Source organism: Temnothorax longispinosus, chromosome 8 (genome assembly GCF_030848805.1).
Source record: "Temnothorax longispinosus isolate EJ_2023e chromosome 8, Tlon_JGU_v1, whole genome shotgun sequence".
In the NCBI taxonomy this organism is placed as follows: domain Eukaryota; kingdom Metazoa; phylum Arthropoda; class Insecta; order Hymenoptera; family Formicidae; genus Temnothorax; species Temnothorax longispinosus.
In genome coordinates this window covers 840726-865582 of record NC_092365.1, presented here as the reverse complement: position 1 = coordinate 865582, position 24857 = coordinate 840726, and the positions used below count along the sequence as shown (strand labels likewise).

Genomic DNA, 24857 nt, shown 5'->3' with positions numbered 1-24857 from the left:
GAAAATATTCATATAAATAGAGGAACGTATCAATAAAAATATAACAAGTAAAATTTAACAAAGATTGCTCTACGCATACCATAGCTGCTCCAACCGCGATGCCGGTGAAACCAGCCTCTGTAATTGGCGTGTCGATGACACGCTTGTCCCCGTACTTCTTCCAGAGACCCCGGGAAACCTTGTACGCGCCGTCATAGAGAGCCACCTCCTCGCCGAGAAGAAACACCTTCTCGTCCCTCTCCATCTCCTCATCCAGGGCCGAGTTCAGAGCGTCTCGCACAGTCATCTAGCACATTCACACAAATTTCCATGAGAAAACACTGAGGCACTTGAGAATGACCTTTCATGTCCTTCAAGTTTCCACTTCTCTGAATGATCGTACATAAGAGAGGTGTCGAATCGAGAAGGACCAAAGGGGAGCAAGAGAAAGCTGTCGATCAACGTGGAAACGTTTGCGGGTGCTGACGTCGCGCCCGCGCAACGTGTCCAGCAGACCGATTCTTTTAGGTTAGGTTTAACGGCGGAGTTAAATCACCTGCTGCGATGATGCCCATCTCGACGTGGAGAACGATCGGCGGACGACGGTCCTTACGGCGGTCTGAAAGCAAAAGAGCATCGTAAATCCGTCCGAAAACGATCGAATCTCCTCTCTGCGAGCGAGCCGCAACAATGTCCATTCTACTCGCAGCAGCCGTTCGCGCTCCTCCGCGCTCGCGATGTTTTATTTATAACGAGATCACAGCGGATGAGATGGAAGAGGCTGCCGTAAACGTGGAATAGATCATTCCGATTGCGACAGCTCGTTTTCCGGAGCCTTTTACCGTGAGCATGTTACGTCGTTGACGAGGGGAGCGGGTCGACGGAGGTTTCTCGCGGTGAGGCTTTCTCTGAGAACAATCTCTTCTCTCTCTCTCTTTTTTGGAGGACGACTCGAGAGACGTCCGAGAAAAATCCTCGTCTCCTGTACTAAAACAGAGGCTGCGTTAACAGAGCCAAGGACGCGTACCGTTCGGGGGACTGTTACGAAACGTGCCACGGTCCACCACGGTCCTCAGTCCGAAACGGCGGCGCGTCGACTGGCAGTGGCGTTCGAACTTCGAAAGCGGCAATCTCGTACGAATTGAGTAGTGCTGATAAAGCAAAATTATAGGATGATTAGGCGATCGCGTGACGAATACGTAATAGCCGCACCGTCGAATTGTATATCTCTCTCGCGATTGCATCTGAAACGCAAAGTAATTTGCGACACGGAGTCGTGATTCAAATTTTGTTCCTGCCCGCTGAGTCCGTTCCTTTCGAGCGCAGCGATGCACCTTGCCGGTTCATGGTGCATCTCGTTATTTATTCTTTCAATTTTTTTTCTCTTGAAAGAGCAGATACTTATAAATATAGACGCGAGTTTAATTTCAAATGCAAAATATGTCTATTACTTCTGTTAATATAGATTAATTAACTTAAGCTAAATTGAACTTAATCTCGGTTTAACTTATCTTTTATTTTTTTCTAGTTTTAAAAATTAGAAACAAATAAAAAGTAAGCTAAACCGAGATTAAAGTTAATTTGCATTGATAGAAACGGACATTAGAGGCACATAATGAAGCAAATCAATATAGTACTTCTTAAAAGAAACAGATCGAAATTAATAGATCAGATGGAGAATTTTAGATTATATATCTTTTTTTTTAACTTATATAACGTATATACGATATTGACCATTCATCGACGTCAAATCGATTCACAGCTATAATTATTTCCAGTTGAGTTTAAACGAGACAATCTTTTGTTTTTGTATAAGCAGTCGAATAGCAAAGGAAATGATAAGAAAACGTAGAGGAATATCTTGGTCACTCGGTCCAACAAAAATGTTATGTTTTTCTTGCAATATCATATCTTTCTTTCTATTTTATTTCATCAGAGCAAATTAAAAATATTAAAATGTCAATAAATCTGTAAAAAATTTTATTTACCGATCGGGAAATAATGTTAACGAGATAGAAGAAGTTTTAGACGACAGATGGCAGTAGCATATTGATTTCAAAAATTCTAATCGTGATGGGCACGCGCCACGCGTGTGTAAAAGAAATTCTAATCGTGAAGGTTCGAAAGAGTCCGAGTTAAAACTTATCGAATATTGATAATTACTTGTAATTAAATTCAAAATTACTACTGTGACAATGTTCTAGAACATTAACCACGAGTTTAATAGTAACATTATAGGTAAGTCGAATCAAAACGTTCATTGAGGTGTGAATATCTCATTGGATATTATTAACATTCGCATGAAAAATTTCTCAAAGGAATCACTCCGCAATTCTTTGAATCACAAAGTTATGAATACTAAACCTTTAAAATTGTTGCCTGGCGTATCGGCCTTTATATTTTTACATTCTTTATTTCAAGTAATTAAACCTCTGAAACGTCCTGAGAAAAAAGCATTTTTAAAGAGAATATTAATTTTTATTTTATTGCACCAGTGCTTTCTTCCGGTGGCCTTGTCGAATTGCCGAAATTGCGTTTAAGACACTGCCCAGGCACACCAGGATGCCGGGTGCTGGACGATGATTCACATGCAGGATGCGATGCCGCGAGAAGCGCGAGATGAAGTTGGACGAGCACACGCGCAACGAACACAGAGGTACGCATTCTACGAGACATATGTATTATACATTTTACAACGTATACTTTATTAATTGCAATTACATGTATGCGTTTGCATTCTCTTGCCTCACATGCAAATTACTTACACAAATGCTCCACAAAAGGAAAAAAAAATGAAAAGAACGTACCAACGTTTTCGCATATAGCCTCTCTCTCTGCGCGGCGTAATATATGTATATATTTATATTTATATATATTTATATTTTTTTCGTTTTTATTTATTTATATATATATATATATATATATATATTATGTATATGCGTGAGTCCATAAGAAATACTTAATCGCTACGAGACATTCATAATCTACGTTGTCATGATCATGGTCGATGTCGCATTTAAGCACTGATCGATCGATAGTTTTTTTTTTCTTTTGTTTCTTTCTCCTTTTTCTTCTTCTTCTTCTTCTTCTTCTTCTTCATGCGATGTGTAACACTAAACTAGATCACAGTCGTTTCCGCTTTGCAGTCGAGTAAAGAGATGCGATTGATGCTCCGATGAGTGAGGGTGAATGGGAGAAAGGGAGAAAGAGAAAAAGAGAGAGAGAGAGGAGTATGTGTGAGCGAGAAAGAGAGAATGAGACAGGCGGTGATTATCATTCATACGTTAAGCACTCCGATTAAGCAAGCGATTTTCCCGTTTTCCTTCCTTCGTTTTTTCTACGGGCTCAGAAATTGGCGAGACAATGACACGAAGATTTAAAATTGCGCGTCGCTTATTTACAATGAAACTCATGCTCCTTTCAATCTTTTCTTTTCCTTCCTCTCCCTACACGAGAAAGAACGGAATTAAAGAGGATTCGAGCTCTGTTGGAATACCCGAAACGAAGAGGGAAAAGAAGGATGGAAAGTTAATTTTTTTTTTTTTTTTTTTTTTTTTTTTAATTTCTTTCCGTATCTACTTTCTTGCCTTTCGGCAATTCAAATCGAGATCGAATCCGTTCTAACTCCGTCTTCTCTTTACAAGATTTTCCCCTTTCGGCCGTTTTTCTCTTACAATGACAATGCTACGATGAAGATGTTGCGTGTTACATGCGTGTGTGTTATGTCATTATTTACAGAAAAATGCGCACATTCATACCACGTTTACCTTCCGCTCTAGACTTTACTATGTGGGCGACAAACGATGAGAGCGAGTGATTTCTGTTCTCTTTTCTTTTCTTTTCGTCGTGAAAAACACATGACTGGATGATACCGATAGAATATGCCGATCAAATCGTGCCGATTATTGAGAAGGAAATAAAGTGTCGGGATATGTGTTGTTTTTTTTTTCTGTATCTTGTTTTGCTTTTTTTTGTCGGAATTTTTATTAACGAGAGAACAACAGTTGAGTTAAAAGTTAAATCGACTAGAACACTGGCTAGAGTAAAGAGACCATCTCTTCGATTCAAGTAAAGTCATAGTTTCAACGCAAAACGGAGAGAGATAGGTGGAAAAGAAAAAAGGAAAAGAGAAGAGGGAGAGGGAGAGAGAAATATAGTAAAGAAGAAAAACTGACAGAAAAAGAAAGGAAATTATTACAGAATGAGAAGGAAAGAAAGACAAAGAAACAAGTGGAGAGAGCTGGCGACAAAAATATTCGTATCGAAGTTCAATCGGTGACGAATTACCATTTTGACGGAACAAACAGAGACGAACAGATCGAGATAAAATCGATAGACAGATAAATAGGTATAGGCAGACAGATAGACAGACAGATAGACAGACAGATAGAAAGACAGATAGAAAGAGTGAGAGAGAGATCATTTCGTAATTGTCCTAATCTAATTAGTCGTAGAGTATAGGAGAATTACCAATAGTAAGAATAACCACGATAATCATAATAATTCTAACGTCATTAGCATCGATAAGTGTAGTATAATAATTTAGCTTCTTTTTTTTTTTTACTTTTGATAACGTTCCAAATTCCCCGCGCTTCGTTTCCTTTTCTTTGCTTTCGTTTTCTTCCTCCTACTTTTGCTTTCTTTGAGCTTAAAACGAGTCTCGCTCGCGCCTTGGCTTTTCGCTCTCGTAAAATCTCATCACATTCGCGACGGTAATTATCATATTACGGTGTGTGTAAGGCCGCGTTTACTTAATCAATATACATCGACGCGACGATAAGTCGTGCAATTACATCACGCTTCGCTGGTCGCTGTGATGCTAGTGGCGAAACATTCAAGCGCAGCTGTATAATAACGCGCTTATCAGGCTTCTGAATCATCCTTGTTTTCTCTTATTCTATCTTTTTTCCAATCATACATAAAATGTTGTAATCTTCAATACTGACACTGACATATATCGGACAATCAAGTTTAAATTAGTATTTTGATAACACTAATTTTTTAGTCAAAATCGTCGACAGACGATGCATAAGAAAATATTCTGACAAGTGCGAAAATCGACGATGAGATTAAATTAAATTTTGCTATCTATGCATATTGTCGAAAGTTATCTCGACAATTTTTAATAATTAAAATAAATATATTAATATTAAAAGTCTCTTTTTAACTTGGATTTCTTCCAATTTATGTCTGAAAAAATTCATTCGGCTCAATACGACGAAGAAAAAAGAAAATTCCGAAGCGTGATAAAGGCATTTTCATCAGGCACCATTGTTGCAATCCGCGCATCTCGATTTTTAAAAAATACATTAATTAAACCGAGAATCGAGCGCAAAAACGTAGCTTTAATTCGACGCCGTACGCGTTTTCCTTTCCTCAGGGGATCCATCGAAAACACGTAACAATATACCGAGATTAAAAGAATCCGTATACGGATGAGTGTGTAACAATTATCTCATTCTTTAGTTAGCGAACTAACATGCACTTGTTTTAAATTCCGACGAGAAAGAGGGAAAGAGATATAGAGATAGAGAGAGAAAGACAGAGAAAGGATAGAGAGATTTAGAGAGAATAAGGGAGCTCGCTTTTCGTCGCCCTATTCTGTAAACGTGCGATGCATCAAAAAATATTCTGTCAAGTTCGAAAGTTCGACGATGAAAAGCATAACATCGTCCTTAAGAATTTGCTTTCGCCGCGCACACACATGCGTGTCGAAACAGGCTGTCGAGCTATGCGAATCTCTTTGAATGCGATCTCTTGCTTTTGCAACGTGAGCGCATGTGACAGAACGATCCTTTAATCTTTAATCCCTCAGATTTTCGCGCTCCGCTCTCGCGCGAGCTCTCTCTCTTTTTTTTGTGTCATATAAAAAATTTACTCTTTCTCGTTTCGCCACCGCTAAAGTATGTACAAACGAATGGTAAATCCCTCGCCTCGCGTTCGCGCGACTGCTAACATTTTGTAGTGTTTCTTCTCTTCCTTCTTGTACGTTTAATTTTACTGCCTTACTCGTCGAAGTAGGGTGAAAAATGTGTCCGTCGCTAATCAGGCAGTGAAAAATCGATATTCAACAAATAATTTAGCATAATCTATATTTCTCTTAAATGTAATTCCATATATATATATATATTTTTTTTAATGAACCATATAAATTGTTCTATCTAATGGAGAAAAAATTTGCACGTTTTATTCCAAATATAAGCTTCGACTGTAAAATAATTGTAAATTAAATTACCTACTATGTATTTTTATTAAATTGATTATATCATTTTTCGCATCTTACAATTCATCGCTCTAAAATTAATTTACATAAATAGCGGCATGCTTCTTAGGACTTGAGGTAGACAGAGAAAGCTCGAAGAGCTCGATATGAATACGATTTTGTTAGGATTTGTCTCGCGCGTTGATTTGAAAAGCAGAAATGCACAAACTGACTTGATGGACGAGATGCTGCAACGCAAGATAGCAAGGATTTCTTCGGGGACGTACATTTTTCATCCTGCTTCGTTGTTATACTTTCGCGTTTGATGCACTTTCAAGAGTTTATATCAAGCTGAATAAAAATATCCATTGATATACGAACGTTATATCGTGAGGTTTTGAAAATATATATGCGTCTCGTAATCGAGAGACAAGGCTTTCTTGCAATGTAAACCTACATAACACTTGTCTTTCACAGGACGTTAGTAGTATCGACGTATTGTTGACGACGATAATGAGGAAAAATAAAGCTAAAAAGATATATTTCTTCCATCGCGAGGGTTAAATTGAAAGCACTTCAATGCCGGATAACTCATTCTCGATTGAATCACTCTCAATAGCGACTCTCGACAGACAAATATCTGTAGTAAACACGATTGGGAATTGCTCACAAGTCCGTGATCATTTCAGTTCCACGTATATCAAGAGTTACTCTTAAGAATGAAAATTTGTCAAGTGAATGCACAATGTGTATCTAGTGCATACTGAGAAATTTTACTCCGCAGAATATTAATAGTCCTCATACGATTCTTATAAAAAGAACTCTTCCCTTACAGTCGAATAATGTTGAAAGAAATATTTTAACACTATTCGTTAATAAACGAAGAATCCTCGGATTAATCTCTGACAGCGACTCTCGCTAGAAAAGTTTCTCACTTGCTCGCGCGTTCATTTTCTGCTCACAAATAAAGAATCGCGATTCATATTACAGACCGCGGATAATACCTAGTACATATCGATATTGAGTACACATTTATATACGTAACTTAGTTATAAAGTAGCTGTAAAATATCATAAATGTAACACAGATAAAAAATAACGTGCTATTACGCTCACTGCTTCTGATGGTTACCGGCAACCATTCGATCGCGACTAACTATATAGCATGCATAGCCTCTCTATGTGTGTTTAATAATTAATAATTATAGTACCATCGGAAAAAAATCACGTGAGATAACAATATATTTAATATTAAATACTGAGATACCTATTTTTTATTGCCGTTTGGGAAACTATTGATTATTCATGCAAATTATATGTTAAACTCGTTTATCCATTGTTCACAATCTGATCTTGAAACATTATGCGTATTACGATATACATATATCTGAATAATATCAATCGTATCTATTCTTATACAAAATGCCTCAGACCACAAAAAATATTCAAGACACAGATGAGTACAGAAAATTAGCAGATATTTTATATCAATTAAATTTCAAAAATATATATAACGAAGCCTTGTTTTATAATTAATTTTAGCTCAACTGTAATGCCTCAGTGATCAAGGTTCAATTGCAATAAAATTTTCAATAGAAAATAACTGAAAATTTTTACAAATAAATTTCGGTTTCAGATTCGCCGGAAAAGAAATATTTCCCGATGGAATCTTTCCCATCTCGCCTATTTTATTTTGTATCATAAAACAATGTCTCTTCTTGTTCTCTGTTTCACGACAAATTGCGACGATACGAGAGATCTTCCGTTCGAATCTATCGGGCGAATGGTCGTCCAACAGACAACAGCGATCGTACCTAACAGTTGAAAAAGCATTGCCTCGTTGGTCGCAAAATTAATTCGATAACTTGATCAGTCGCGGTTTCTCTCCCGTCCCGTATTCCCCTTTCTGTTTCGGGATTTTCCGCATTTCCGTTTATCGCGGCCCCACCTAAGTCCTACCCCCCTCCCAAGTAACGTTGCAATCGACTCAAGAATCTTTTCCTACGCGAAATACGTGTCCGTGCTCTTATCCTTCGACAACTAAATCCGCAAAAACAACTCGCGGTACGTACACAGACTAGGTAGGAAAAATCTGCATTCTGTGCTTTGACGATTCAGCTAATATATATTAATGACGTTAGTCTGACACATGCAGACCACGACAGAATGTATATGAATACCTCATAATTACACGTTGCATATGCATGTATGTTTATATACATATACCTTTGTAATATGATTAGATATCTACGCGTTTATTCTGGTCTATATCGTACGTGTTCTCGCACAATCAGCCTTTCCGAGTATATTTCGACTATATTTTCGCTATTACCTGAGATCAAACATAAACAGTAATCGATTAATTAAAACGAGCCCACAACGAGTTCGCATTATTCTCAACGCGCGTGTCGTTACGTATGTCTAATATGTATTATTACCTCAAATCCGAAAGCTATGACTAAATAAACGTAAATGTATCAACAATTAGTTCTTCGATGATTAATCAATAAGTAATTTTGTAGCTCCGCATGTCGAACGTCGCGGCGAACGGCCGGAAACCTCCCTCAAAGAGAAATCCGCAATAAAACCGAAACGACCTGCTAGACGATAAAAGCCAACTGATCCGATCGATTGCATCGTTTAATCGTACCATTTGTTTATATGGACAAAACTCTAGATCATCATACTGCCTATAGGGTACTGTCTACGCCTTTAAAAGTCTTCCCGTTCGCATCCCCTTATTTAGACGAAGGAACGTACTAGTCGAATGTAAGGTTTACTGGCAGAGTGCTAAAAACAACTAGAACCAATTGCTGGCTGAGCTCAATTTTGAAAGACCGCCGATGCCCTTGCCAAACATACTACCGACTTTGCCAACAACGTTCGAGGTGACGTTTCCTAGATTGACTTCTGTATCAACGATGTGTATTTTTGTCTTAGGTCTCTCCACCTCGTCATCATTGCCATTCTCCGAAAGTCCTCTGCAATGCAAAAGAGGATTAATTAACTTTTTTTAGTTGTAACGGGTAATATTTTTTTCAGCTTACTAAAAAGTTCCTTATTTCTAATAGCAAAAATTAAATGTGCAAATTAAATTACGTTTCAGAAAAATAGATAAAAATGTATAGCTGCGATTTACAGAAAGGAATTATTTTCATAAAATATATGTGTATGTATATTTTTTAATAATTTCTAGTTGCAAAGATAACTTCTTTGTCATACATTTAATATTAGAGATTAAAAGATCTTACTCTTCGTTCTGAGCGCTCATGGTTAAGGCACAAGTTGCTTCTTCCGTCTTCATCCTCTTGTCTATAGTCTGATATGTCTTCGTGTTGAGTTTCTCCTCCATGACACCCTGGAGCTCAAAGTCGGAGTAGATCTTCTTCACGATATGAGCTAGGCAGGTACATTGATGCAAATGCAGGCTGTGATCGAGTCTCTCGGATAACCAGTTACAAAGCATTTGTATCTGCGCCGTATACCATTGCTGCAAATATAAATCAAAGTAATTCAATTAGAGAAAACGCCTTTACGATCAGGATTGGATCTTGGTAACCTAATAATATTAATCGCGGGAATTTTATGTACAATATATATTCTTCGCCCTCAAAATAATTCGACGAAATTCCTCCCAATAATGTGAACTGCTAAAGCCGCTCCAGCTTCTCTTTAGATACACAATTATAATAAAGGATTTTTTCGCGTACTATTTCGATCAACTCTTACCTCAAAGAAAGTTAAAATCCACAATTCGTCGAGGACTTTGCTGCGAATCTGATCCATGCAATTTCTCATGAAATTTACATAGGCTTGTCCCATTTCCTTCCCGCTCCCTGATACCTTCTAAAAAACGAATTATAAAACGTCGGTTAAAAACATTTCGATAATTCTCTTTGCATGTATTATCGCTCTCGTGATATCTTTTTGGTTCTTCGCTAAATTATCAATTGAACGAAACGAATACCGTAAGACTGAGAATGGAGCCAATGAAAGAACCTTCGTCGTAACGCGACAGCTTAGACAGCGTCGCTTCCAATACCGTAATGAGCTTGTTAATCATTCCTTGATTCATTCCCGCTGACGTCTTTTCAATCATGTCATCGATCTTGGAGTGATATTGATGCTAGAAATATGGGTTAATAATAACAACACAAAATGTACCTGTTGTAAAGCAATTAACTTTACAACAATGTCATTGTTATTAACGTGGAAAAATTATTTTATCAATATTCTTTTAGTAACATCAATAATATTTTAGACTCTATTGCAATGCATATTGATGCAACACTTTCTATGATCTTTAACAGTTCTCAACACTTTTTATGATCATTCCATTACATGAATATATCTTAAAAATAAAATAACTATATATTTAGTATTAATTTATTAATTAAATAGAGATGAGAATACGAAGTAAAGTGTTAATTAAGCTCAATTAAGCTGAAATCAAATAATTCTCATGGATTTACTTTTACATGTATTTTACCCGATTTTACCAGTAAGCATATTATATATCAACACACACACTAAAATAATTTCGTGAATGAAAGTGCAGAATGTTACATTTCGCGTTTCTCAACGATTTTCCTAAAGAGATCAGCCACCGAATGAACTTACCACATCGACTCCATCGACAGTACAAAGTTTAAAACTCTGATTCTTGGCGTCCAAAATGACGTTCACCATAGCGCACATTTCCGACGGTATGATATAATCTGTGGAGATAAAGGTCACGCCTTTCTTAAGCCACTGCTGGAAGGCCGCGTCGGTCCTCTGAATGCACGACTCCACCATGTCACATGCCATCAGTTTTAATCTCTGCTCGAGATGTTGCCTGAACTCCTGATCAGGCCAGTGCAACCCGCCGATGAACGATTGCAACGCATCCAACTTCCAGAAGAGATCCTCCGATGTGGCACAGCCGTTCCCCTTGATCTCCCATCGTTCCTTCTCGAAGCCCTTGTGAATCGACTGAGCGATCGACGTTTCCATAAGATCAACGTAACGCACCACCAACGGCGCGAACGTGTCGCGCAGATGCTGATGGAATCTCCCATTCTTCAAATTGTCTACGTGCAAATTAAATTTCGCGACCATCTATAGAATCCTTAAATCTAATCTCAAAGCACGACATCTCTGATATTTAAGATAAGAGAAGGCAAATCAAATTAAATCCTGTCAATCATAATTCTAGATGAGAATTAAACTCACCGTCGGTCCTGAGATAATCATTCATTATCTGGAACAGTGGAAAACTGTCCCACGTGTCTGGCGGTTGTTCTGCGAGTACTTTATCCATATCGACGGCAAATAGCGACCAGAAGATCTCGGCGTGCTCCACCATAAGATCGCTAAACCAGGCGAACGCCTGCGGTACAGTGTAGTAGGAGCGGATCGTGAAAATATTGGACATCGCACATATACGGTGGGCATGTTTCGTCTAGCTCGGGGTGATGGGGACGCCACCCTGAGCACGGGGCCCTCGAGTACCCAGAAGACACTACTTCTACTTCATAAATGTGCGTGAGAGAACGGTCGTAAAATTCGTAATGCTAAGCGACAAGCGTTTGCTGCATCTAAGATCTCACGTGATTATTGACTCGAGTGAAACGTCGAGGGAGATATCGCAATCGAATGTTGATAAGACGCCTCTCATTTGCAAAAGATGTCTGGTGAGAAAAATGAAAGTGAAACTAAATTTAAATTAAACGCAGCAACGTGTGAAGTGCTAGGATAGACGCAGCAATGAATTATTCAATTCCTTTGCTAAATAAAAGTATTATTTTTGACGCGTATAATTTCTAATAATGGAAAAGAAATATTGATCGATAAAATTACTGTGGCGGTAACCGCATTTTAATTTATAATTACATATATATTAAGAAATAATCATTGGGTTCTTGAAAAAATATACAATATATACGACGAAAATAAGTGTAGATTGAACATTTGACATATCTTTGATGCATCCATCCTATTTATTGTCTTGTGACGTGTTTCATGATGTATATACATGATGTATGTATGTGCAAACTCGAAAACGCAACAACATAAAAAAAGTTAAGTGTTGCTCTTGTCTTTCTACAAGAAAGTGAACGTCTCTCAGTTGCAGTAGGATATCTCACGACGTCCGCAATTCAACGATTATTCTACATGAAAGCGACTTTCGCGGTGATAATAGAAGCTCTCTATGCAATTGTCTACGCGAGCCAATTGTCTACGACGACGAGAAGGAATGACGCGCGTTTGTCTTCTGAGGAGGTGGCCGGACCCTTACCAAGTCCGAGTTTCAAGGCATGCTGACCCTCTCTCTCGAGAGCCCCGAGTATCGACACTCAGTTCTAAAAACCCAACTAATACCTCCGAATAATGTTCTTCATTTTGCTGGAGCAGGTCGACGCATAACTCGGCGAGATGTATGAGATCCTCTAGCTTCTTGCTGGGAGCCACGCATGCCTCGCCGCTTAGATCATCCTCGATCTTTGCTTCGGCGGACAATTTTGTGTAATTTACAAGCGCTGCCGTTTCTAAGCAGTTCTTTATCAGAGCTTTCACTTCTTCCTGCGGCACAGGTGTCACGCTGTCCTTCATGAGAACGCGTTCCAAAAGAGATAAAGTCGCTTTCAACGCGCCTTCCGGACGCCCAAATGGAAAACTGTACCTGTTGCGAAAAGGAACACAGTTGGTGACATTTAATCGGACAAAGTAATTTTTTGGGAAATCATTTTTGGAAGAATATCGATTAGTCTATTTTTAAGAGATATTCCATTGTAATAGCTATTATAATAGCGTGCATGAAAATTTCTTACTAAGTAAAGACATACATATTATTATAAAAACTATTCAAATAAAAATCGCAACAAAAAGATAATTTTGAAAAAGAGAAAAGTGAATTTTATTAAGAGGAATGTAATTTTGAGATACATATCAAAAAAATAATTTGTAGAACTAAATATTAAACGCTTAAATAATTCTTTGTAATAGTTATTTTTTATATCATTCACAGTTCGAAGATTAGAATTGCTTACCTAAAGTTGGTGATTTGACTCTCGAGAATCTGTCTGAGTCGTTCCTTAATCTCCTGAAATTTATCTTTCTCTTCGTGAGTAATCGAGCCCACGCCATCGGCGGATGTTGTGTTACCGTAAACATGAGTGGCACAGAAGGCGAAACTAAAGTGTATCAATGTCGGATCTATCATAAGCCCACGATTGATTCTATCCAACAGGTCATGAAGATAGCAGAGATGCCGAAAGCACCCGCGCACGCCGTATCTATTGTCAGAAAACAGACGCTCAAATCGATATTGCAAACAAAAATAGAAGAAAAAGAAATCGCTTTAATTCTGTCTATTTTTAGTATCTTGTAAGGCATATATTCATGAGATATAAAAACATACTTGGTAAACAGATAATAAAATAAAAACAAGAATCGCATTAATTCTGTTCATTTTTAGTATTTTGTAAAACATGTATTTATGAGATATGAAAACATACTTGATTAAAATAGATAATAAAATGAAAATAATAATGTATTACCCTGCGAAAAAAAAAACAGAGTAACCGGTTCAAATTTTGAGAAAAACGAGCTTCATTACCTGGCACAATATTCATCCAGCACAAAAACTTGACCTGGCGAGAACCAGCCGAGAGAGCAGTAAGGATCGTTCAGTCTGTAGTCCAGGATCAAGTTCTGCAGGTACTTGAATAGACCGTGATGGTCAAACTTGCATGGATCTGCACTGATATAATCCTCCATACCATGCTTCTTCGCGCGATCGGCGTCACCTTGAATCTTACTGATGGTTGAATTCTTGTCAGCCACAGAGACTGGCGGAGTGGGCTTGTGCGACTGGCCAGTCGCCCGATACATTGCCATTACCCACAAGTGACACTCGTTCTCGTCATCCGAGGCGTACACGATATTGTCGCCTTCGCGCACAGCGTTGAAGAAATACCTGTCGAATACATGCAATTCGTGATTGCGAATTGTGCAATTAGGACACACGATCTTCGCCTGTCAACTGTGAAATATCTTGCTCGATCACGTTGAAAAACTGACGTGTAAAAATTAAATGTTTTATGAATCGGACTAATCGAAAGCTAAATTGCTTTCCAAAGCAATTACTAATCAACTTTTGCTATAAAATCAACTTAGAATCAACTTAGATGGAAATCTATTTTTTTAAAGCTTTTGAATTATGTGAAATATTTAATAGCGTGGCTTTGCAATAATAAAACAAATTTGTTAAGTATCTACTACTAATAAAAGCAAAAATTGTCTTAATAAAAATTCGATAATTAACGTTTGACAACGAACGATTGCAATAAGCAATCTTACGAATCTGTGCGACTACGAGCATGCTGCTGCAGCAGGGATTAGGTATCTCTCGCTCTCTCTACGAGGGAGAGAAATTTACCTTCCTCCCTCCAAATCCATGCCGACCATGAGATTAGCAGAAACGGCCTCGATATAGTCCACTGTATAGCCATCGAGCTGCATCATTTCCGACGGCTCGCTTTTCTTTTCTTTGTACGAGCACATCGCAAATGTGTACTGCGAGACCTGGACCAACACAAAGTACCGCTTCTTCCACTTTTTCCATACGGACTTGCCCATCGCGTAGAGATAGCCGCAGTGTTTCATGTTGAGCGGCTTGTCCATACGGCAGGCGATCTTCATGCGTAGATCCTGATCGGCGCAATTCTTGGGCACGGTCATGCGATGCCACTCGGGCACTTTGCACGACAGCGGAGTGGGCCGCAGGATCACCTTGCCCAACTCCTTATCGTCGAGCGCGAGCATCGCCGGATTCTCGGTGTACAGTCTGACCTTGACCACCGGCAGCGGGTGCATTGTCGTGAAGTCACCCTGAGTGTCCCACCTATAAATAGGACCCGTGGACGAGAATGATGCGTCGGCCTTGACCTCCCATTGGTATATCGCGATCGGGACCGAGCTCCGATCGTCGATTTCTCTTTCTTTACTCACATAGGCTTGGAGGCCTCGGCCTGATCGGTCTGCAGCTTTTCGCCGCCCTCCACCTCCATGGTGCAATAAACTATTCTATCGGGTGCTAGGCTTTTGAGGCCCTTGACCTCCATTACGACTACTTCCAGCTGGAAGGTCAGGCCAACGTCCATTTTCGTCAGCTGGGGATCGGAATCGGCGGAGTCGCCCTCCAGTTTAGCGAGGGAGCCCTGAGCGCGGCAGCGGGAGCGCTCACCACGATGGTTGTAGCGCTTCAGCTTCTGCAGCCCGTATTTGCTGTCTATCGAACCCTTGGAGACCGGTAACGACTCCAGATTAGTCATTAGCAGGTTGATAGACGACTTGAGCTCCTCGATGTAGAGCGACTCCATCTCTTTCAGAAGGAACCTGGGCATGAGCTTGCGGTTCTAGGGATAAAGAAGGAACGGTCGGCGTTCAGGGACGAGCAGAAGCGATCGGTGGAGTATCAGCGATGGAACAAATAGAAAGAACGTATCCATGTCCAAAATGAAACAGCATTAAAGTAGAATAAAAGCCGAAATGAAAAGAAGAAAAAGCAGCCGTCACGGTACCTTCTCCATCTCGTTGACCTTCTGTACGCGACCGTCCAGCTCCCTCCTGATGGCGGCAGCCTGTTCGTCGGCTGAGTCCAACAGGAGGGCGTTGAACAGAAGCTGGTGCTCGAATTTCTTGATGCCGAGGATCTGCTGAAACATGTCGTACAACTGCTCCTTCGACAGTATCAGCTCCGAGTTCAAAGACTGCTGTTGCATCCTGGAAGGCCTTTTAGTGTCTTCGTCACCAGTACCTTTCAAAATGCAATCAAACTTGGCCAACCAGGACGTAAGCACAGTCTCTTTGCTCAGTCCGTCGATTTCCGGGAGGCTCCGAACACGCTTCTCAATGTTCTTCTTGAATACCTCGCGGAAGTCGAGCTGGGAGCATGCACCGCTCTGCACCATTTGTACCGCTCGGTCCGACTTCAGGAACACGTCGTAGTAATTCTGTATGGCATTATGGAATGCCTCGTCAGCCATGATTTGCGTCTCACCCTTCAAAAAGCTCTGCAATTCATACGAGCGCGTATATATTATAAATTCATTACAAGCGATATATCCCTTTCTCAATTTTCTTTCATGCTACAACATTTCTCTCATCCAAGTACACATATGATATAGATTTTGAATTTTGAATTTTATCGGTTATTCTTTTCACTAACGTCTAAAACAGTTTGCAAAATAGGATCGATACATATCGAATATCTCTTAAGTAATATAGACATATTATATTTCTGATATAAAATTTCTGATATATAAAAAATTTTTATTATGCATTTAATTTCCCTTAACAAGAAAAAAACGAGAAAAATTAATGTAGATCTCACGCAGCGATACAAGACATAAAATACGATTGCGTTGGTATAACGGAGACAAGTCTATATTTACAGCGGCCAATAATTTAATGCGATCGTACAGCTTCGATATATCTAAGAGCGGCGAAGGTGAAGGTTACAGGTTAAACTATAAGACTCTGTATAAGGCTTCGAGAAACGGCTATTCATCACGAAGGGTTTCTCTTATTTCATAAAATTATAAATACATGTAACAAATATTTAAGCAATATTTTTGTCCGAATAAAATAAGTAACGTAAGTGGACGATCAGTAGAGATAATATATGTTGTAGAGATTTAAAAAGATTCTCGGCAAAAATCTACAATATTATTCTGCACGTTTCTTATTTTCGTATTTAATAAAAATTTAATTAATTACTTTCTATCCACTCTAGCGGTTTACCTGAAAACGAGAACATATGGTCTCCAATTGTTGCTTCGTTACTTTCATCTGCCTTCGCGTCATGTCCATTGGTTGTTTGGCGTTGAACGGATAAGCGATACATCTAGATATGAAGACGTAAAGCTGAATCCGGGTTTTCCTTTGCTCTTCCTCCCTCTCTTGCTTGTCCTGAAGAAGACAAGAAAATTCGTATCAGCAGGACGTTATTGTTCGCGACGCGCGTTGTTAAAAAAAATTGTCATCCCGTTTCTTTTTAAGAAAGAAACTGGACAAAGCAAAATGTTTCTCACATCCATTTCAACCGTCCACAAGTTAAGAATCCTGTTATTTCTATAACATTAGATTTTCTCTTTGTAGCATGAAGAGAAATTCTTCAACACACATATTGCATATTCTTTATCATGTTATCTATTTTATATCACACTTTATATCATACTTTTGTTATGGATATTTTTTCAAGCATCTAAAACAAAAATACGGCAAGCAAAAAAATTTCCTCAACGAGAAACGAAAAAAATTCAGTGCACTCGCGTACTTGCAACTCCGCTTCGGTCTTCTCGCTGGCCACCGAGGGTGACGGACTAGTGGGCCGCTGAGCATAATTCACGGCATCCTGGGCTGCGCTCATCGATGGCGACAGGGAGTTCCTGGCGCTGGTGAGATTGGGCACATCCAAACCAGCCCCAGCGGTGTCCTGCGGTCCCGCAGCGACGCGACTCCCGGATCCATGGGTGCTCGCGGTGCTCGGCGGGCCCACATGGTTCGGGCCGCCTGGCGAAGCGGTGAGGCCGGATACGAGCGAGCTGACGCTACCGGAACCTGGACCGCTTCCAATACTTCCGGGATGACGACGGGAACCATGAGAGCTGCCGCTCCCGGCACGGCCGCCGCCACCACCGCCAACGCCACCATGATGAGTGCTCTGATGATCCTCCTCACTCTCCTCTTCGGATGAACTTGGGTCTATCATCGTCTAAAAAGGGAAGGCTCTAAGGGAGTACGCACGCGGTTCTCGACCTCCCCCTCACAAGAGGCCCAGCCGCTTCACGTGGTTACGGAGCCGTCGTGTTCTACTGCTTCCGTTGATCACGCGCTTTTCTGTAAAACTGAAACATTTTTTTTATTTTTTTATTTTTCAATGTGATGTTATCTTTAATTATTTTAAGGAAGAAACCGAGAGAAGAAGGAAAAGAAAGAGAGAGAGAGAGAGAATTTCTTACGTTATTTTTAAATATTTAACGCAACTGAGAATAATCGATGATAAAAACGGCATCGCAAAGCATTGTAATGAGATATAATTAATAAACCTAATAAGTTAGTAGCTAGTCACATCAAACTATATGACTGAGGATTAATGCATTTTATAGTAGGAAGTAAAACTATAATTCCCTTTCTCTGACGCAAAGCCGGATTATTTCGTTAAACGTACAGCGTGTTAAATTATCTTGATTAAGTTAGGAATTTCATATTAAGTGTAAGGCAAGTTATATAGTCACCGCGTTGCGATTGTTACGTCCATTATGTCTAACATAAGCGCGGAAGTTGCGTGTCAAATTGGCCTGCAGGTTCCTACGCGTAATTTCCATCTGATGTTTCGCGCAAAAGCGCGTATTCGACGCGGACTGCAACTTGCATAATTGCAGGCCGTCGTATGCAAAAGCGAAGAAAACCGTTTATCCTAATTCCGTTGTGCTGTCACGCGCGAAACAGCAATTTGCAATCCATCAGCGCGGCGTCGAGTTTGCCGTGCTTTGCTACATCGCAAAAACTCCGAAAGGGCTCAGACGAGTCTTTGAGGCTAGTCCTTAATTCCGTTTCTCCATTAAGACCCTGGACCCAAAAGTCCACAAATAAACCTTCAGCGAACACGATACTATCAAAACGGAATTCAGAGCTGATAAAAGTACCGTAGCAGTGAAAAAATCAGCCACGCATCCTAACAGAAACAGGGATTCTGATAATATGTTGAAGAGATAACTGAATTTATCGGTTTCCAAGGTAACTTTGTGCGCGCAGCTTTGGCGCGCACGGTTCTATCTTAATTATAATTCGAATAAATGATTAATTAACTAAAGACTCTAAATATTAACATTAACGAGTATTCGAGTAATGAGGAAAGGTGGTCTTTGAGAGTCAAACGTGGTTAGTTGTACGTAAATTAATGCTATGTGACATTTAATTAATAATTTAATATAAATTATAAATTGTGTGTGTGTACATTTTGGCTCTACTTTGAACCATCTTCAAATAATCTCCGACGAGCATTAGATGAGTATTTAAAAATTAATTGTACAAAGATAGTGTAATTTTCAAGAGGAAATACCAGAAAAGTACATTATCTTAGTACATTCAATTTTTAAATACTCACCTTATGCTTGTCGGGCAGCTTAAGATTATTTAATTTACCTATCACCGCGTCGCTGAAGATGGCTTAAAGTAGAACTGAAATTTACGATTTATGTTTTTTGTATTATATTATTAATTAAATGTTACATAGCGTTAACTCACGCACAAGTAATCGCGTTTACCTCTCAAAGCCTACTTTCCCTGCTACTCGTTAATTTTAATTATAACTGATTGTTTGAAAAGTCTGCCGCTTCTCTTAAAATGCTATCGGATTGCTTCGAGCGGATTCAATCGATTCTTTTACGAGAATTTATAATGATGAGAGTAAAGACTTGTCCCAAAGGAAGTTATACAAATTGTTATACATGTATAGCTGTAGAATCGAATGTTCTAAACATTTTTAATGCCATTTAGAAATTTAAATGTTTGAAGATCGAAAGGTTTAAGAATATGACAAAAATGAAACTAATGAAATGACATACATCGTTATTTTTATTACAACTATTTAAAATGCAATTATTATTGAAAGCACGGAATCATTATGATTAAATTAAATGTCTTAAATATTCTAAAAATGTTGGTTACAACTTAACACCATTTTCCATGTTTTTTTAATCACTCGTACTTCATTAAAAACGCTGCTGTTTATTAGAAATTCATTCAACTGTAGAATATCCGTCATCTGTCGAATATCTTTCCCTTGCAAACGAACTTGCGAACGAAGAGAAGTGTCGAACGGATTTATTGACCTTTTCAACAGGATAAATACGTTCTCCTGTATTTATTGACAGCATAATATGCTCCGCGTAGAACGGTTCGTGGGCTACGGGTGGTAAAGCTTAATTGCATTTAATCTCTCCATACGCGCGATACAAGTCCATCGATAATTACACTGACCCTTTGATGTGTGCCTGTAATAGTATACAGCCCACACTTTCACGTGCGCGCGATACACGTCGCACTCGATCCTCGATTTAAACTGTCTTCCGTCCTGCAAGGGACTCGCCTTCGAACCGGTATCGGAAAAGCGCATCGATGTGTAAAAATGCGTAATATCTTCGAATGCAGTGTCCTTGCAAATATATCGCGGCGACGAGATATGTGCTCCATATAAAGTCCGCAAGCTTCTGCAAGGATACACGGAATCGATCGGAAAAGTATCCGAAATTGTTTTCCACAAATTCGAGAGAGACTAATCTTTTATATAACGTATTATTGAAAGACCGTTATTATCCTCGCAATTCTCAATTTTCAATATTAAATTTCTCGATTGATAAGCTGCAAATAAAGTCTTTGCTAAATTAATGTCGACGTGCAATTAAATGAAATAGAGTTAAATTTGTAGCTATTCCTCTTTCTTTTAAGAAATGAATTTTCTCGTTTTAAAAGTTTATTTTAGTTGATCTAGGACATGTTTCTGTACAAGATAATTATTTTCAAAATAAATTGATATCTGTCTTGTCAAAAATCCTATCTATAATAGCTATCTTATAATTCTAGTTAACTAATTTTTTTACAATGTTTTCCAAATTTATTTTTACTGAATTAAATAAAAATTAGTCAATAAAGTAAAATTACCATTAAACTGTCGCGAAATTCTTAATCGACTAACGGCTCAATTTCGATTTAATATCGCTGAAATATTATAATGCATTGCGTCATGTTATATGGTACGTTGGTTTACTTTTGTTAGAGGATCTAATTTCGAACAAGATGTTTCGCGAGATGGATGGAAATGCCGGCAGATCCTTTTCAATGGCATAATGTTCTCCCAGGGTTTAAATGAGCTGACACGTGCAGACACGTGCTACGAAAAATGGATGGCTTATTACAAGCCTGGTTGCGCTAATGGAGAAACGTTCGTCGCTTGCATCTAACGAAGAATTAATTTGATGAGTAGAATTGGTTGGCGAATTGCTTTATTCCGCACGACTTGGCATAATTTTAAAATAATGAATTTTATGTTCGATTCTTTACAAATTAATTTTCAGAATAGGTTAATAAAAAAAAGAAAGTTAATCGCGTAATTTCTGTGCGAAAGTTACAGAAAAATACATATAATATAAAAGTATATCTATTACATTGCAGCTAATTAATTAACGCGTTGCTAGCTGCTACTAGTAGTTATTAATTCTGTTTGCTGCTAATTTCTCATTCTCTTTCTTCATCGTGGTTTTTATTAATTTATTATGAAGTGAATTAAAAATGCACGAGTTGCGGTAACGATTTATCTAGTATTATTTATATCACTTTGGACCCACTTGTTTGTTTTTCTTTGCCGTTCCTTCATTGCGTCATATTTGATAAATATTTTCACAACACTCTTCACAAACAGTTTTTGTAGACTTTATATAAAGAAATTTGTATGCAACATTCTCAAATTATTTGCACAAATTCGCAGTTTTCAAACATTTTATCTGATTTTCATAGAGATGTACACGGTTCCTCACGTTAGCGTAACATATCAGCGCATTAAATTCTACTGCACGGGAAGGAAACTCGGTTGGCGAGCAGTAACTACGTGCCGCAGAACTTAAACGCGCAGAAGCCGTCGATAAGGAACTTCCGGCTGGCGAAATCGAAGCGAAAAAAACTATTCGCGAGACGAGAGCCAGAGGAAGAGAAAGAGAGAGAGAGAGAGAGAGAGAGAGAAACGGAATCTACGACCGAGTTCTGACCTGCGATCAGGTTCAACCACGATCGCAGAGGAGAAAGACGTGTGAGGAGGGCGCGTATGCGTTTTCTCTCTCCTTTCTGGAATTTTTCCAGACGCGACAATCGATTTCCGCGTGCAATGTCGAGCGCTCTCGGCGCGAATGCAGAAAGCGAACTGGAACGGAAGAAAGACGTGCGTGGCCGTCACAGTGCACACATATCGATTGTCGCCAGCCGTCCTTCTCACTTCCTCTTTCTCTCATTTCTCTTTCGAGCTGGATCTGATTCACTCGCGCGACATGTACGCACGCGTGTGCATGGCACCGTGATAACGGCGGGCGAGCGAATAGAATTCCAGCCACAGGTCTGGAAAATCGGAGGAAATTAGGGAATATCGGAAAAAGTTTGAAAAATTGTAAAAAATTTTCTGAATCTCTCAGACTCAAAAAGAATTAAATGGAAAATTCCTTAATCGACTAGGTTGTACGAATTATCATTAAAAATTATGTCATCTTGTCTGCTTTTGATTTGTATAGGCTTATTTCTTGACGTATTTATCTCTTCCTAGGTCAAAATTTTATAAGTGATTATTGACGCAGATTTTTAACATATTTTCTACACATTAAATATATAAATAATAATACTAATAAAGTTAAAATCATAATATTGCTACTTTTTCTTTTTTCAGATTGTTCTCTACTATGTCTATCTGTTGAGATCACCGTTATCTGATCATTCTGCAATCGCAACAATCGCAGCAGATTTTTTTTCAGTAAATATGAAAAATTTTATCATAGTATTTTTTATTATTATAGTATTTTATTATAAAATTGTATTGCTGTATGTGTGTGTATGCTAGAAGAAGACTAGCTTACTAGTCTTTCTTTCTTCAGCCAGGTAAGCACCTCTCGATTCTAAACTTTTACTCTTGATTACTTTTATAATTCAAATGATAATAAGAAATATTAACCGTGGGAAGAAAATCAATCCTATAATATATTGTCACGTCGCGTCAGTGAGAAATGTTGAAATCTCAGTCGTTGCGAGAAATGAAATACGCGCAAAGCTGAGCTACAGTAAAATATTTTTACGACGTACAACAAAATAGCGTATAGTGATATAATTAATGTCATCTAGCTAATGGGATAGAACATGAATGATGCTTTCTGATGGTTTAATTTTCAAATGAAATATACGTGAGGCCAGCCGGTACCTGATCGGTGGCGCGCCGGCTCTCTCTTTCTCTCGCTCTCGTATGATCGTTATATTGTAACAATATACACGTCCAGCTCGCGTACAAAGGCACGTGTATACGGGCGTGTTAATGCCTAACCCAGAAATGCAAATGTTTCCACCGTTGTAACGTTGATACAGAGCGTGCGCGCGGGCGCGATTCCTGGGCCGGGAAAGTGAAATACCGCGGATCCGAGATACGTAAAAGCGGATAGTCAATGTGGAGCAACGTGTGGCCGTTATCAGATACGCGCCCGGCGCACATTCGTATGCAGACACGATGAATATTTAACGATACGAAGTAACACGTCTGGCGTAAAGGGATTTAGAATAACATAGATAACGTTGTAACGGTTGAAATGATCCGGGAGTAACGGCGACATTACGCTGCGGGAAATGTATAATGTTTATGTTAAATACGCATATATGCTACGCTCGAAGAACAATTGGCATCGCGAATAGTAATTGCGTAAGCGACAAGTTCGGTTAATAATTATAACTGAATTGTCGATTGTAATACCTTGTAATGAAATCGTTGGAGCGGTATTGCACGTAACAAATTAGATATAATAAAGATCATTGAATGTTTTTTACATATTAATAGAAAAATAAATAACGAGATTTAACCGCAGCTATGTAATAATGATTACTGACTGAAATTAAAACATGAAAGGAATAATTAATTCTGATACGGATACTTCACAGAACATTAAAGTAGTATATAATTTTATCTTATTGCTTTCTTTATTTCTTCGTTGTGTAATTTATGACCGTCTTTCTCATTATACAAAGTAATTGATATTTTTCCCCATCTGTTCAGTTGCATAAGCGGTTTATTATCAAAGATAACGCTCTGATTATAGTTTCCCCAATATTAACCATAGTAATCCATCAGTATTAAAATTGTAGAGATTATAGAATCCATTATTGTAAAGATAATAGAAAAATCGAACGTTAATTTTTTATAAAGGTCGATCATAAATTTCGAAAGAAAAAAGGGATGGATGCTACGTTCATATTTCGTTCATTCCGAAATATCCGTACATGCCAAAAGTGCGAGAGTGTTAGCGGTGTGTCAAACTATCACTTGACTGAACTGAATCCTGGCAGATAAACGCTCGTAAATAACATTCGATAGTGATAAAAATGAGAGGACCAACGTCGCAGGTTTAGGTGAAAAGCGCGGTCGAAAACGGATTACGTAACACGACGCGAAGTTTATCAAGTTAAGATACTAAAATCCCGCATGTACAACGGTATAGATACCGGTACGGGCGATTAACTTATTGGATTGTGTAAACGCGACCCACGGGGAAAAGTTTCGAAATAGCAACGCGGGGTGGTGGAAGAAAAAGGAGATGGATCCGGGGCACACGATTGCGCCGTAGTTGCGACGCGAAATTTCCGCCAAACTTATACGCGAAGAGATCGATAATCGGTTACGTGTGTATACATGTGTGTTGTGTAGCGTTCGGTTTTGGTAATCAGCGGCGTGCCTTCGCTGCATATTTTCCAATTTGCAGCCGGATTTAGATCGGAGCTACAGCTTAGGGCTTTGCCTAGCGTCACATCCGCAAGAGATATTTATATATTATAGAATTTATTTTTATTCGAAGGGTATTTCGTAGAACTATGCTAAAAAAAGAATCTCCGGA

The 24857-nt window shown here is 38.8% G+C and overlaps 4 protein-coding genes across 9 annotated transcripts in view; 2 read left to right on the top strand and 2 right to left on the bottom strand.

The window, feature by feature from the left end:
* Pdhb (Pyruvate dehydrogenase E1 beta subunit) overlaps positions 1–1092 on the bottom strand; it is a 2936-nt gene extending 1844 nt beyond the window's left edge. The window contains exons 1-3 of one of the 2 annotated variants that reach the window (XM_071786409.1): positions 822–1092; positions 536–598; positions 80–286 (exon numbers count right to left, since the gene is read on the bottom strand). In XM_071786409.1, coding sequence (XP_071642510.1) covers positions 80–286; positions 536–598; positions 822–830 — 279 coding nt within the window. In that variant the 5' untranslated portion in view covers positions 831–1092. The other variant, XM_071786408.1, reaches the window with a different exon arrangement.
* Fibp (acidic fibroblast growth factor intracellular-binding protein) overlaps positions 1–2908 on the top strand; it is a 6569-nt gene extending 3661 nt beyond the window's left edge. The window contains exon 7 of the mRNA XM_071786405.1: positions 2475–2908. Coding sequence (XP_071642506.1) covers positions 2475–2602 — 128 coding nt within the window. The 3' untranslated portion in view covers positions 2603–2908. The remainder of the gene's footprint in view (positions 1–2474) is intronic.
* The window catches only part of Cadps (calcium-dependent secretion activator 1), a 26418-nt gene continuing 4444 nt past the window's right edge, over positions 2884–24857 (bottom strand). For 2 of the 5 annotated variants that reach the window (XM_071786393.1, XM_071786395.1), the window contains exons 2-15: positions 17504–18074; positions 16969–17136; positions 15747–16238; positions 15175–15581; positions 14603–15067; positions 13781–14140; positions 13212–13457; positions 12541–12844; positions 11395–11551; positions 10801–11252; positions 10148–10306; positions 9910–10026; positions 9432–9670; positions 2884–9161 (exon numbers count right to left, since the gene is read on the bottom strand). In XM_071786393.1, coding sequence (XP_071642494.1) covers positions 8981–9161; positions 9432–9670; positions 9910–10026; positions 10148–10306; positions 10801–11252; positions 11395–11551; positions 12541–12844; positions 13212–13457; positions 13781–14140; positions 14603–15067; positions 15175–15581; positions 15747–16238; positions 16969–17136; positions 17504–17938 — 4182 coding nt within the window. In that variant the 5' untranslated portion in view covers positions 17939–18074 and the 3' untranslated portion in view covers positions 2884–8980. Of the gene's footprint in view, positions 9162–9431; positions 9671–9909; positions 10027–10147; positions 10307–10800; positions 11253–11394; positions 11552–12540; positions 12845–13211; positions 13458–13780; positions 14141–14602; positions 15068–15174; positions 15582–15746; positions 16239–16968; positions 17137–17503; positions 18075–21575; positions 21913–21992; positions 22115–24857 lie in introns of those variants that run through there. The other 3 variants (XM_071786396.1, XM_071786394.1, XM_071786397.1) reach the window with 3 other exon arrangements.
* Positions 22658–24857, top strand: part of LOC139818008 (fatty acyl-CoA reductase wat-like) — a 17861-nt gene continuing 15661 nt past the window's right edge. Inside the window, exon 1 of the mRNA XM_071786403.1 lies at positions 22658–22741. The gene's annotated coding sequence lies outside the window, so the exon portion shown is untranslated. The remainder of the gene's footprint in view (positions 22742–24857) is intronic.